This window comes from Lacerta agilis, chromosome 17 (assembly GCF_009819535.1).
Source record: "Lacerta agilis isolate rLacAgi1 chromosome 17, rLacAgi1.pri, whole genome shotgun sequence".
NCBI classification, from domain to species: domain Eukaryota; kingdom Metazoa; phylum Chordata; class Lepidosauria; order Squamata; family Lacertidae; genus Lacerta; species Lacerta agilis.
This window is the reverse complement of record NC_046328.1, coordinates 35147568-35162970: the sequence shown is the minus strand read 5'-3', so window position 1 is coordinate 35162970 and position 15403 is coordinate 35147568. Positions and strand designations below refer to the sequence as shown.

Sequence of the window (15403 nt, the reverse complement as noted above, 5' to 3'; positions counted from 1 at the left end):
CCCTGCTTAAGGTCTCCCCCAAAGGCTCTGAGCTCCTCCACCTCCTTGGACATGAACTAGTGAGGATGATGACCTTTCCAGGGGCTGGGGGGGGCGGCCGTCCCGGGTACCACCCTGGGGGGTGACACTCGGGGCGGCACCCCACCCCCACGATCGGCGCTGTGCTGCTATTCCCGCGCTGCAGCCTTAAAACGTGCCGCGCCATCGCACAGTCTGGAGGGGTGCTGGCTGCTCGCGCCCGCCATCTTGGGTGGACTGCATGTGTCTGCACATGCGCATTTCGCCTGGGATGCTGCATGCGCGCCGTGACATCAGGGTGCGCACGCGCTAGGGAGCGGTGCCCTGGTCCCAGGGGGGTGTCCCCACGTTTGCCACCCCGGCGGCAAAGCGGCTCCCTACGCCCCTGGACCTTTCTTCTCCCTTGAGAAGCACTATGTGCTTTTCCAGGCACAGGTTAAGTCTACTGGATCTGACTGTTACCCAGATACCTTGGGAAATCAGTGTGTGTGTGTGTGTGTGTGAGAGAGAGAGAGAGAGAGAGAGAGAGCGCACATTTTCTTTTTCTCTCTTGAGACGAATACAAACATATTTACACACTTTGCATACAGGAAAGAACTAATAACAGTTTGCTACATTCTTATTATTTGGTTGTATTCAAGTGAAATTGCAGACTGGTTGAATTAAAACAAAAGAAAATAAAAAAAATTCCTTCCAGTAGCACCTTAGAGACCAACTAAGTTTGTTCTTGGTATGTTCTTAGTTGGTCTCTAATGGAAGGAATTTTTTACTTTATTTTGTTTTGACTATGGCAGACCAACACGGCTACCTATCTGTAACTGGTTAAATTAAGTCAGCATGGCTAACTGGGCTCCATTAATTCAATGGGTCTACTCTGAGTAGGACTTACCTGGGTACCACCTGTTAATCAACACTATTGCAGAAACTCTTTATTTTTAGCAGTACAGTGGTACCTCGGGTTAAGAACTTAATTTGTTCTGGAGGTCCGTTCTTAACCTGAGGTTCCACTTTAGCTAATGGAGCCTCCCGTTGCCGCTGCGTGATTTCTGTTCTCATCCTGAAGCAAAGTTCTTAACCCGAGGTACTATTTCTGGGTTAGTGGAGTCTGTAACCTGAAGCGTCTGTAACCCAAGGTACCACTGTACTCAAAAGGCTGTCAGTAATACTGAGCCCTCCTCTGAGTTTTGAACCTTTCCCACCATGAGGTCTAGAAACTTGTGTGAAGATTCCTAAGACAGTGTTTTTCAACCTTTTTTGGGCAAGGGCACACTTGTTTTATGAAAAAAATCATGAGGCACACCACCATTAGAAAATGTTAAAAAAATTAACTCTGTGCCTATATTGACTATATATAAAGTAATTCTCTTGAATAGGAATCAAATAAACACAATTTTTCCCACGGCACACCAGGCAACATCTCGCGGCACACTAGTGTGCCACGGAACAGTGGTTGAAAAATACTGTCCTAAGAGATCGGCTTCTGCGATGGATGCAGAGGCCACTGGGTAGAGTCAGACACGCCTAACCTTGAATTAGGACTATCCCATTGACTCCTCTCTCTTCCCTTTCCCCCCTCCCATCTTCTCCCCGATGCATCTAGCCGGGTCGAGTGTCATGTCCTGTGTGAGCTGCTTCTTTCTGTCATTCGGGAACAGCGAGTCCGCCATGATCGCCCTCCTCTGCCTATTTGGTGGGGTCAGCATAGCTTCGTGGAACGCCCTGGACGTCCTCACGGTCGAGCTTTACCCATCAGATAGAAGGTAAGCCCGCCTTCCCCTCTTTGCAGAAATCCCAGTTCTCGGAAAAAAAGCCCACCAGTGTTGTAGGGACTCTGCGTTTGGGTGGTGCTCAGAGACCCATGGCTATTTCTGCAGCAGAGACCCCGCCTCCAGCATCCTGGAGCCGACCAGTCGGCATGAAAGGGGAGCATTTTTAGCCACTGGGTAGAAGTCCTCTTCCCCTTTGTGCCGGTTGTAGCCAATCGGAAGGAAAGGAGGCGGGTCAGCCACCGAGGGTCGGCTCCCAGGGTCATCCTGCAGAAGGTGGGCAGGAGGAAACACCGAGGAGGAAATTGTACCGGATGGTGCAAGTTCCAAGATCTCTAAGGTGTGGAGGTGTCTTGCAGAGATCTTGCTGTTGCCTCTCAGCAGTCGGAGTCCCTTCGAACTCTACAATTGTACAAAGTAGGGTGGTGCTGTGGGTTAAACCACAGAGCCTAGGGCTTGCCGATCAGAAGGTTGGCAGTTCGAATCCCCGCGACGGGGTGAGCCAGTGTGGTGTAGTGGTTAAGAGCGGTAGACTCGTAATCTGGGGAACCGGGTTCGCGTCTCCACTCCTCCACATGCAGCTGCTGGGTGACCTTGGGCTAGTCAAACTTCTCTGAAGTCTCTCAGCCCCACTCACCTCACAGAGTGTTTGTTGTGGGGGAGGAAGGGAAAGGAGAATGGTAGCCGCTTTGAGACTCCTTCGGGTAGTGAAAAGCGGGATATCAAATCCAAACTCTTCTCTTCTTCTTCTTCTTCTCCCGTTGCTCGGTCCTGGCTCCTGCCCACCTAGCAGTTTGAAAGCACATCAAAGTGCAAGTAGATAAATAGGTACCGCTCTGGCGGGAAGGTAAACAGCATTTCTGTGTGCTGCTCTGGTTCGCCAGAAGCAGCTTAGTCATGCTGGCCACATGACCCAGAAGCTGTCTGCGGACAAACGCCGGCTCCCTTGGCCTATAGAGCGAGATGAGCGCCGCAACGCCAGAGTCGTCCGCCTCTGGACCTAACGGTCAGGGGTACCTTTACCTTTACGTAGGGGGAAGTTGTCCTCACAAAGCGTGTCACAGACCTTCCTTTTGGCTCCTATGAATTCAGATGCCGCTGCAAACCCTCCTGTTGCGAGTCAAGAATTTCGCTTAAAAGAACTCCAAAATTCCAAGTTGATAGTCCTCATGGTTTACAAGGACAACGATGTATATGATTTTGTGTGTGGGGTGGACAGAAGGGTTCAGAAGCGCTGCCTGGATGCTTCTGCGATGCCTGAACTATGGGAACTGTCTAGATTGCGAAGGACTCTAGATGTGGCCCAAAGCGGTTAATTGCACTCCCCTCCCTGCATCGCAACATCTTAAAATAATATAAAATGTAAAATCCAAATCTCATGACTGTGCAGTCCTGTCCCTTCCCTCCCAGCGCCCCCAATGTCCTTTCAGGGATAAACACTTTGCAGGGGGGAGGCGAGAGGCTGCCTAGCATTGGAAATGAGGGCAAGCCGAGAAAAAGTGACGCATCCAGCTTGCCAGTCACACGCCAGCCCAGGCTGCCCGCAGGGACCTTGGCAGCACAGGAGAAAGGAGGGAGGGAGAGAGAGAGCGAAAGAAGGCAGGATTAATGGTTCCTGAAGAGGAGCAGAATCCCAGAACTGGTGTTTTTGGTGGGAGGACAGAGAGAGGGGCAAAAGCTTAGAGGTCAGGTCACAGAGGTTGAGCTCCGTTTAGAAGCAGCACCACAAACAGGCTTTGCAAAACAGAGCAGATTTAATGAAATCAGCAAGACGTGCTAATTTTCTTGATTATTTATTAGTAAAATTTATACGCTGCTTGGAGGTAGCAAAAAACCTGAAATATAGATCAAGTTGTTGTTGTTGTTGTTGTTGTTGTTGTTTTAAATTAAATTAAATTTAAAACAGTGTGATGCAGCAGCTAAAAAAGCCAATGCAATCCTGGGCTGCATCAACAGGAGTATAGCATCTAGATCAAGGGAAGTAATAGTACCACTGTATTCCGCTCTGGTCAGACCTCACCTGGAATACTGTGTCCAGTTCTGGGCACCACAGTTCAAGAAGGATACTGACAAGCTGGAACGTGTCCAGAGGAGGGCAACCAAAATGGTCAAAGGCCTGGAAACGATGCCTTATGAGGAACGGCTTAGGGAGCTGGGGATGTTTAGCCTGGAGAAGAGAAGGTTAAGGGGTGATATGATAGCCATGTTCAAATATATAAAAGGATGTCATATAGAGGAGGGAGAAAGGTTGTTTTCTGCTGCTCCAGAGAAGCGGACACGGGGCAATGGATTCAAACTACAAGAAAGAAGATTCCACCTGAACATTAGGAAGAACTTCCTGACAGTAAGAGCTGTTCGGCAGTGGAATTTGCTGCCAAGGAGTGTGGTGGAGTCTCCTTCTTTGGAGGTCTTTAAGCGGAGGCTTGACAGCCATCTGTCAGGAGTGCTTTGATGGTGTTTCCTGCTTGGTAGGGGGTTGGACTGGATGGCCCTTGGGGTCTCTTCCAACTCTATGATTATATGAAATTTTAAAAAATGCCCTTCCTCTTCCGTTTCCTCTTCCTATCATCAACAACAACAACAACACCCCTCTAGTTGGTGCCCATGGTTCTCCTCCCCATTTTATCCTCACGACAGCCCTGTGAGGTAGGTGATTCTGAGAGGCAGTGCCTGGCGCAAGGTCACCCCGTGCGCTTCATGGCTGAGCGGGGGATTCGAACCCTGCTCTCCCGGGTCCCAGTCCAGCACACGAACCATTAAGCCACACTGGCTCTGGTTTCCTCCATTTGTGTCGCTGGCTTGCACAGCGAGGGCAAGGGGGTCGGGCTTTTTTCTGATCAGCGGGCGACTGGCATGAAGACCGTGTTTTTAAAACATGAGATTTCCCGCGGCGAGATGCCACCTCAAAGCCTGGCACTCATCGTGCCCAAAGAGAGTCTCTGTGTGCGTGTCAATAACTTGTAGTTATTTCCTGATTCTGAGATGCAGCTGCCTGGAGAACAAATTCTCTCTCTGAAAAAACACCCCTATGCACATATTTTTCTTGAGTTTCTGAAGGTATCCGAAGCGAAGTTTGATGTTTTGTTGTGTTTATATATATATATATATTGTGGGAAGCTGTCCAGGGTGGCTGGGGCAACCCAGCCAGATGGGCGGGGTACAAATAATAAAATTGTTATTATTTCTTCCTTCGCTTCCAGGACGACTGCTTTCGGCTTCCTCAATGCCCTTTGCAAACTGGCGGCCGTCCTGGGCATCAGCATCTTCACCTCGTTTGTGGGCATCACGAAAGCGGTGCCCATCCTTCTGGCCTCGGCGGCGCTGGCCATAGGGAGCTCCCTGGCCCTCAAGTTGCCGGAGACGCGGGGGCAGGTGCTGCAGTGAGCGTGCGTCTGTGCGAGCGTGTGAAAAAGAGAGAGAGAGATTCGCACTCGGCCCTCTTCCGCGCCTGCCCCGTCCCACTTGCCAGGGGAGGGGGGGGGGCGGGTGGCAGATCTAGAGTTGTAGACACTGTGACTGTCTTGTTGTACCATTTCAACCGGGGGGGGGGAACTAATCGTGGTCCGGGCTTTCATCCGCAGACAAATCTGACCCCCGGCCCTTCTCCCCAATTTCCTCTTGTGGTTATCGGTGTACGTGTGAATCCTCACTCCCCCCCCCAAAAAAACACACAACTCCAACGAAATATCAGGGGGAACAGATGAGGCGCAAAATTGCCTCTCTCTCTCTTTCTCTCTGTGCATCTCCGCGCAAAAGAGACGCAGACGGGTCAGAGGTCAAACATCGGGGGGAGGGCGTGACCCCCCTCTCGAACCCATGGCATTTCAGGGTGTGTGGACCCCCCCCCCCCCGCGAACCACTTCGCCAATCCAAGCTGGGTTATGTGTGCATGTGTGTCCAACTATCTGGTAGAGGACGTGTGACGATGTTTTACACCAATGTGTAAACTTGTACAAAACAGAAAATCTCACAGATCTCGGGTGTGTTAACGTGCTCCAAACGTATCCTGACCCCTTTTCCTTTCTTCTTCTTCTTCTTCTTCTTCTTCTTCTTCTTCTTCTTCTTCTTCTTCTTCTTCTTCTTCTTCTTCTTTTAAAAAAAGGGGTTATCAAGAGGCACGCTATTGTGTCCCGGTGCACGTGTGTACACGTATGTACGGAGATTGATGAGAAACACAACTGGTTCCTCCACCCATCCCACTTGTGTGTGTGTGTATACAGCGGGGGTGGGGGGACAAACGAAACACCCCCCCCCGATCGTAGCGTCCGTTTCTGGGTGTGTAGCGTCAGTTCGGGTGTGTAATTTCGTTTAGCTTGACGTTTCGGGGCTCCGGATGGGGTTGGCGCCGCTGCGGGAGGGCGGAAGGGCCTTGGGGTTTCTGCTTCCAGTGCCAAACAGCCCCCCCCCCCGTCCCGCAAACCGGGCTTCGCTCTCGTGAACCTCTCCACAATCTCTACATTCATTGTACACCTGTGTCATTGGCTGGTGGTGGATCTGTTTTCCTTTGGGACTCGAGTCAGCTGCCATAATTCCGAGCCAGAGGCCTTTGGCCCATCTAGTCCTGTGTTGCCAACACTGACCGGCAGCAGCGGCGCTCCGGGGGTGTCCAGGGCTACCTGGATATTTGAGCCTGGGCCTTTCGGGGTTCTCCTCCGCTGAGATTGCCCCCCCCTTCCCCAAGATATAGGAACATCTGAAGCTGCCGTATACTATTGGCCCACTAGCTCAGTGTTGTCCGCACTGACTGGCAGCAGATCTGCTGGATTTCAGGCAGGGGGTCTCTCAGCCCTCCCTGGAGAGATGCCTTCAAGGATGGAAGCTGTGACCTTCTGCTTGCAAGGCCAAGCTATGATGGCCCTTTCCCCAAAGATGGTGACAAAGAGTACCACCAGTCTAATTGGAGAGCTTGCCTTTCTCTTGGTTGGTCTGTTTTCCTATCTAAACGGAAGAACTTGCCATCTTCCGGCCCAGACCTTTGGAACATCTCGCCTCATGGTTGACTGCCACCAACTACTCTCAGATGAGGGACATGTATTCATGTGGCTTTGATTTAATGTGGGTCTCAAGACAAATTAAGATGCTGCAATGCCAGTTGGTGGAAACCACAGAGGGACAAGACTGTTGCTCCTGTGCCCGGATCCTGCATGGCCTTGGTGAGAACTGGATGCTGGACTAGATGGGCCACGGGCCTGATCCTGCAGGCTCTTCTTATGGTCTTAGATGTTCCCCATCCCTGCCTTCACATCTCCACTCATTGGGAGCTGGGGGGACGGGACTCTTAATACAAACAGAGAGATCCTTGGCCCTACATTTTACGCCAAGAGGAAAGGAGGGAGAATCGCTGTTCCAATTTAACGTTTGTGGACCAAAAACCTTCCCAGCAAAGCTTGATAAAAAGCACATTTCGACTCAACAGGATAGCGAATCCGGTCTTCTCGTTCATTCCAGTCTCTTTTTAGAGCCAGTGTGGTGTAGTGGTTAAGAGAGGTAGACTCGTAATCTGGGGAACCGGGTTCGCATCTCCTCTCCTCCACACGCAGCTGCTGGGTGACCTTGGGCTAGTCACACTTCTCTGAAGTCTCTCAGCCCCACTCACCTCACAGAGTGTGTGTTGTGGGGGAGGAAGGGAAAGGAGAATGTGAGCCGCTTTGAGACTCCTTCGGGTAGTGAAAAGCGGGATATCAAATCCACTCTTCTTCTTCTAAAAAGTGGTGTGATTTTTTTCCCTTTTGGAGAAAAAACATGCCAGAAGTGGCAAGGATTTGCTGGACTCTCAGCCTTCAGCCAGTGTGACCAATGGTGGGAGCTGGAGTCCCAACAACCCCCGGCTCACACTGCAGAATTATCCATTTAGGATAGTTACAGGTGGGTAGCCGTGTTGGTCTGCCATAGTTGAAACAAAATAGAAAATTCTTTCCAGTAGCACCTTAGAGACCAACTGAGTTTGTTCTTGGTATGAGCTTTCGTGTGCATGCACACGAAAGCTCATACCAAGAACAAACTCAGTTGGTCTCTAAGGTGCTACTGGAAAGAATTTTCTATTTTGTTTCCATTTAGGATAATTCTGGTTCCCCAGGAGGGAGAGGGCTAATACTTTTTTAGGCGTGACATGAGAATTGGCCAGTAGTCTGGGGGGAGGCACACTGTGTCACAAACGAGGCACTAAGTCAAACTCAGCATCTTCAAAGGGACAGGTGTCATTCCTCTTTGTCACCTGGGCCCCCGGCAGCTGCAATACCCCCCTCTGGCCAGCTGGAGGGGGTGGCACTAAAGCACAAACAAAAGGTTTTTCCCTTGGCATGGTGCTGCAGCATATAATGGAGTTTCCGAGACACACAATCCCCTCATCCCGAAAACCTTGCGTGGCTTAGGGCAGCTTGTCTCCTAAAACCGTACAGTCGAATTCTGAATTTATTTGCAAGGTTTATTGTTATTTTTTTAAAACACCCATTGCTGAGAATGCTTCAACTTTTGCAAGGAATCCTGGGAACAGATTGCCGGAGTTGGTGCAAATGCGATTTAGCACGTCCAGGAGCAGTTTTCAGCGTGCGCATCACGGGTTTGTTCTCGGCCAAAGCGGGACCTGGTTAAAATGTGGAACTCCCTTCCGCAGGAGGCAGCGATGGCCTTGGGTGGCTTCCAAAGAGGATCAGACAGATTCATGGAGTTGGAGAGGGCCGATGAGGGCTTCTAGCCATCGATCAGAGGCAGCAGTTCTTCTGGAAAACAGCTGCCGGAAGCCACAGGCTGGGAGACAGTTCCTGCTTGCTGGCTTCTTACAGGCATCTGGTTGGTTACTGTGAGAACAGGATGCTGGACTAGACAGGCCATTGGCCTGATCCTGCTGGCTCTCCTTCTGTTCTTATGCTTTTAAGAAAGTTATGAAACGGTGGACCTTTGGGCTTCATATGTGACCGTTTTCACTTTGCTAACTTCTGCCCTAGTATCCTGTTCCAAACTGTGGGCAGCCCAGGTGCCCGTCACCTTGAAAGGCGTTTGCTTGGCTTTAGGAAAACATCCTCAAGCGACAACATAGGATATTCCCACAGCTGCCCATCTATGCTCCGAATTTCCTTCCCTTTCCAGTTAAATCGCTAGACACCTGGATGGCCACTGAGCAAATCAGACACAGAACCAGATAGTTTAGCCCAGGGGTAGGCAAACTAAGGTCCGGGGACCGGATGCGGCCCAATAGCCTTCTAAATCTGGCTTGCGGAGAGTCTGGGAATCAGCATGTTTTCACATGAGTAGAATGCATAGCTGTCAACTTTTCCCCTTTCTTGCGAAGAATCCTATTATGAATAAGGGAATTTCCCTTAAGAAAAGGGAAAAGTTGACAGCTGTGGTAGAATGTGTTCCTTTATTTAAAATACACCTCTGGGTTATTTGTGGAGCATAGGAATTGGTTCTTTTTTTCCAAAATATAGTCTGGCCCCCCACAAGGTCTGAGGGACAGTGGACCGGCCCCCCGCTGAAAAAGTTTGCTGACCCCTGGTTTAGTCTGATCCAAGCAGGGCTCTCCTTCAAAGTCGATTCATTTGTTTAAATAACATATAAACTCTATCTATCTATCTATCTATCTATCTATCTATCATCTATCTATCTATCTATCTATCTATCTATCTATCTATCTATCTCTATCTATCTGTCTGTCTGTCTGTCTATCTATCTATCATTTCTATCTATCATCTATCCATCCTATCTATCTATCTATCTATCTATCTATCTATCTATCTATCTATCTCCAAGTAGAGTCTGAATAATATTACAAATAAAACCTAGCAAAAAATCCCAAACCATTTAAAAGCAAATATGAAGGGGGGGGAAGGCTACAACTAACTAAATCATGTGTTGGGGTATGTGCTGGTCAAGTTGGTTGTCTACTCCAACTCCCTGCAACACACACATTGCAACTAAAGAAGCAGGTAGCCACCCAACATCTATTTAAAAACTTCCCACGAAGGTTGTCCGTTCCACTGTCAAAGGGCTCTTACCGTCAGAAAGTTCCTTCCTAACGTTTGGTCGGAATCTCCTGTCATCCGAATCCATCCGTTTGGGTCCTCCCCTCGAGAGCAGCAGAAAACAAGCTCGCTCCCTTCTTCCCCTTGCGACAGCCCTTGGGATATCTGAATACAGAGAGGGAGCCTGCCTAACATCAATAGGCAGGGAGTTCCACTGGTTAAATGGTGCCCTGCCGAAGCCACGCCTCCTTGCAACGTTGAACGACAACATGGCTAACAAATTTATACACGACATAACCTTCCCTCTCCTCCTTTCTGGATCTTGATGCCTCTGGAATAAGGTCCTGTCTTAAGCAGCTGCTTTCGGGAAGAAACAGATCCACACGGGAAGTATTTATCAATCAAAGCACATGCCCCTCCTTTGTGCCTTCCCCAAAATCGTGACGCCTCCCCCCCCCCCCACACAACCCTTCGGTCTCTCTCCATCTTTTACAGTGTAGCTGGTCTTTAAAAACGAAAAAACCCCACATCCAAACCATCCGTAGTTCTGTCTGTATGCAAAATAAAATTTTAAAAAAAATTACAAAAAACCTTGTGTTGTGGTTTTAGCTGTTTTTAGATGTTTGTAAAAGAACAATTGAGAAAAACAAAAATCAGGAAGAAAAATAGTCATTAACTTCAGTTGTCGTCTCCGGGTTGTTTCATTTTGTATTAATAAAATAAAAAATAAAAGATAAAAAAACAGAAGCCAAGAATGCTGACGAGATGAGACGGTTGTTTTAAATGCCGCGTTGAGAAATAAATATTCCTAAAGGTGCTGTGGATTATGATGATGATTTAAGGTTTTAAAAAAATGAAAGAGGTGGTGCGCGCACAGTTTTTGATTGCTAGGGAAAGGATTTAAAAATATGTAAGTCTGGCTCTGGCCCTACACATGGATCTTTCCCCCCACCCCCTCTGGAATTATGAACTCATAGTAAAAAAAAAGTTAAAAAAAAATCTATGTAAAAATGAAATAAAAAATAAAAGATTGAAAAAAATGATGATTGCGAGTGTTTCAGTTGTTGAGTTTTTCCTTTTCGCTATTCTGTTGGGGGTGTGCAAAGAAATCCGGGTATAACGAAAAGTTCATAGAATTATACAGGCGAAACTCGAAAAATTAGAATATCGTGGAAAAGTCCATTTATGTAAGCAATTGTTTTCATTAGCTACTGGAGTTTAATACATGAGATAGACTCATGACATGCAAAGCGAGATACGTCAAGCCTTTGCTTGTTATAATTGTGATGATTATGGCGTCCAGCTGATGAGAACCCCCAAGCTGAAATTGTTAATTTGGGGTTCTCATCAGCTGTACGCCATAATGAACACAATTATAACAAATAAAGGCTTGACATATTTCGCTTTGCATGTCATGAGTCTATCTCATATATTAGTTTCACCTTTTAAGTTGAATTACTGAAAGAAATGAACCTTTCCATTATATTCTAATTTTTCGAGTTTCACCTGTAGTTGGAAGGGATTCCCAGAGTCATCTGGTCCAGATATGTCCAAGGTGTTGATCGCGAATGACCAGCCGATCCTGGGATGAATTATGGTCGATCGCCACGCCCCCTCTGCTGGAGACGGGGCTGAGCAGCCACCACCTTGTCCAGACCTCGGGGGAAGGCGGCTGTTTTGACACTGCCCCCCCCAGCCTACTTCAAGTTGGACATGTCTGTCTAGCCCACTGCAATGCAGAAATCTTTTGCCCAACGTGGGGCTCAAACTCACAACCCTGAGATTAAGAGTCTCATGCTCTACCGGACGGAGCTTTGCAAAGTCCTCCTCCCACCCTGGATCGAGACAGGTGCCTGTTTGCAAAACTGTAACGGGCCATTGAATAAACTTTGAAAGCGCTTGACCAGGCAACCCCAAACTCGGATCCCTCCAGCTGTTTTGGGACTACATTTCCCATCATCCCTGACCACTGGGCCTGTTAGCTAGGGATGATGGGAGTTGTAGTCCCAAAACAGCTGGAGGGCCGAGTTTGGGGGGTGCCCGCCCTTGACGCAGTGGTGGCAAATCAGAAGGATGAAACGAGGGCAAGGATGTATAGATTTGTAAGGGGGAGAAAAACAGCGGCTGTGCCCATTTTCCAAAATGTGAAACAGAGGGTGCTGCCTTCTATGGGACAGACCAGTTATGCCAACACTGGCTTGCAGCAGCTCTCCACAGGGGGGGGGGGGAACTATCCCCAGAGCCTTAGCTAGCGATGACACCAGGGACTCAGCCTGGCACATTCTGCCTGCCTGACCCTGAGTTTTGGCCCTCCCCTTAAAAAAACAAAGGTGAGCTACTAGTTCTCATTGTTCTGCCCAAAGTCTGATTTACAGGTAGTAACAGAAGCTGCTTCTTTATACAACCATCAGACTGCCTAGGCCAGTATTGCCCACACTGACTGGCAGCAGCAGGGGATTTCACGCTGCAACCTGGAGATGCCGGGGACTGAACCTGGGACCTTATTATCACCGCGGCAAAAACAAAATAAAATGCTAGCATACTTACAAAGCTAAGCAGGGTCTGGTATGGTTGAAATGCACTCCCTGCAGGCCACTGGCTCAAGGTCGGTATGGAATATTCACAAACATTCCAGCCGCTCAGGCAACCGGCTGCATGCAAAGTCCCGTTTTCAATGCTACGGGTGCCTGCAAAGGTTTTGGGGCACTCTGACCAACCAGCACGTATCCTGTAACCTCCTGCTAGGATCCAGCAACTTTTCATATACATACCGCCAAAGCTCTGGCTTGCTTTCGTTCCGTTCTCGCTGTGCTCCAGACAGCAATTGCGTGGCAGCGCGGCACAGTGGTTAAGGTGCTGGCCTCGGGCCTGGGAGAGAAGGACTGGGTTCAAATCCCACCCAGTCTGCCTAACTCTCCCTCACAGGGCTGTGGTGAGGATGAAATGGGAGAGGGCCTACCTTGGGAGGAAAAGGTGGGATATACATCTAAAGGTAAATAAAACCATGTTGGGGGAGCACTGCATTTAACAAAAACCAAATAAATCTGTTACTGTGCTGTGCTCCATAAGACACACCTTTTTCCTCCTAAAAATTAAGGGGAAATGTCTGTGCGTCTTATGGAGCGAATGGTGGTCCCTGGAGCCGAATTGCCCAGGGGCCAAAAGCAGATAGTGCTTTTTATTTTACAAAGAGAAAAAGGGGTGTTGAAAGGACCCCGCTCAGCAGCTGATCAGCAAGAGATCGGGAGAGAGATAAGAGTCCCAGCTCCCTTTCAACCCCACCCTCCTTTGTTGAATGTGCTGCAGAGGGAGGTTGTTTGTTTCCCCAGCGACATGTGACTGGCTGATTAGATTATCCGTCTGGAAACTGTAAAAATGGCTCCCTTTCCTTCAGAAGCTGTAGAAATGTGAGTTGAACCCATAAAAAATGGGGCTTTTCCTCTTTGATTTTCCCCCTTTGCAAAATGAGCTTTGCTTTTCTCCCTTTGCAAAAAAAGCTGCAGAACTTTTAGCTGATCCTCAAAAAAACATGGCTTTTAGAGGAGGAAAACGAGAAAAATATTTTTTTTTCTCGTTTCCTCCTCTAAAAACGAGGTGCGCCCTATGGTCCGGTGCGCCCGATGGAGCAAAAAATACGGTAAATGCTATAGAGCCCCACAAGGACAACTCTGCAGATTTCTGCTGGCCTATCACTTCTCCGCACCTAGAAGCAGAATTTGGAAAAGTTGCAAGCTGCTTCCCCCCCAAACAGGTTCTTCTGGATTATTTCCATCCCAGCAAGGTGTCCTTGCCTCATTTTCCATTAAGATGCTTTGCGGTGACGAGCCGGAAATCCAACAGGTGCACAGATGGCTTAGTGCCTGGGAGGGGAGGGAGAAGCTTCACCTGTTGGATTTTTTCTGCTGCGCAGCTGCTGAAGAACACGACGTACCCTTCATTTCCCAATTTGTATAAGGAACCTATCTGGTCATTAATAGATCCAACTTGAAGTACCTACGACATTTTGTAGCTGAAGATTAAGTGATTTATTTAACTTTTCCTTAAGCTATCCATTAGCTCTGGAGGCTCTACTGAGAGGCAGCGGTGGTGTAGTGGTTAGAGCAGAGCTGCCCAAACTTTTCATATTCGTGACGCACTTTTTAGACATGCATCATTTTCACAATTCAGTTTTACTAGGAGGTTAAAGGTTCAGGTAGGTAGCCGTGTTGGTCTGATGCAATCAAAATAAAAAATTGTCCAGTAGCACCTTAGAGACCAGCTAAGTTTGTTCTGGGTATAAGCTGTCGTGTGCATGTATCTGAAGAAGTGTGCATGCAAGGGACGCAGATGGCGCTGTCGTCTAAACCACTGAGCCTAGGGCTTGTCGATCAGAAGGTCGGCGGTTCGAATCCCTGCGAGGGGGTGAGCTCCCGTTGCTCGGTCCCAGTTTCTGCCCACCTAGCAGTTCGAAAGCACGTCAAAGAGCAAGTAGATAAATAGGTACCACTCCGGCGGGAAGCTAAACAGCATTTCCATGCGCTGCTCTGGTTCGGCAGAAGCGGCTTAGTCATGCTGACCTCATGACCCGGAAGCTGTCTGCGGACAAACGCCGACTCCATCGGTCTATAGAGCGAGCTGAGTGCGGAACCCCAGAGTCGTCCATGACTGGACCTAACGGTCAGGGGTACCTTTACCTTTAGGATGCTACTGGAGAATTGTTTAATTTATTTGGAGGTTAAAGTAACTCTTTTCCAGCCCCGGGAGGAGAGCTCTGGGCTAAAGAGTCAGACTAGGACCCGGGAGACCAGGGTTCAAATCCCCCCACGTGACGCTCTCGCAGGGGTGACTGTGGGCCAGTCCCTGCCTTCTCTCAGCCCTGAGCCTACCTCACAGGGCTCTTGTGGAGATTAAATGAGGTGAGGTGAACCATGGGTTTCGTAGGCAAGGAATGCGTTCTGCAGACTTAGGCCTTGTAGGCTACAAATAAGGAACTAGCTCATGCAATTGGCTAGCGGAGTGGAAATTTTGGATTGGCCAGATCTGAAATAAATACACTCCTGGCCTTCAGCTGGTCCGCTGTAGATCTCAGACCATCACCCCTGTAGTAACTACAAAAAAAATAATAATCATTCCAGTAGTACCTTAAGAGTTTGTTCCTGGTATGAGCTTTCGTGTGCATGCACACTTCTTCAGATACTGTAGTAACTAGATCAGGCCAAAAGGGTTTTTTATCCAACCCAGCCTCCTGTTCTCATGGTAGCCAAATGTCCCAAAGAACCAGAAAGGAATTCAGATAGACTGCCTCTGGAGCTGGGGGCCCACCTTATTCTCTCAGCAGCCAACCAGGTGCCAAGACTTGAGCACTTATCTTGGAGATAAGGCATTCCAGGTGTGAAGAAAGGTTCTTCGGCCACCGATGACCCAAACCAGCCTCTGTTGGGACGAGCCTCGAAACTGGGGAGGGGGGAGTGATTTAAACATGACCCCCACCACCACACTGCTTGCCTCTCCTCCTTTTGAAACCCCAAGGCAGAACCACAGAACTGTACATTTGGAAGGGACCCTCGAGGGTCCTGTAGCCCAACCCCCGTGGCACTGTAATTATTTTTCCCCCCAAAGGGAAAACAAACCACCATGAGAAGCGAATCCCCTTGCAAACTCCAAAACTGGAAGTTTAAT

The 15403-nt window shown here is 48.8% G+C and overlaps 1 protein-coding gene across 1 annotated transcript in view; it reads left to right on the top strand.

Moving 5' to 3' along the window:
- The window catches only part of SV2A (synaptic vesicle glycoprotein 2A), a 41743-nt gene extending 36412 nt beyond the window's left edge, over positions 1–5331 (top strand). The window contains exons 12-13 of the mRNA XM_033135933.1: positions 1619–1778; positions 4985–5331. Coding sequence (XP_032991824.1) covers positions 1619–1778; positions 4985–5168 — 344 coding nt within the window. The 3' untranslated portion in view covers positions 5169–5331. The remainder of the gene's footprint in view (positions 1–1618; positions 1779–4984) is intronic.
- The last annotated feature ends 10072 nt before the right edge of the window (positions 5332–15403 follow it).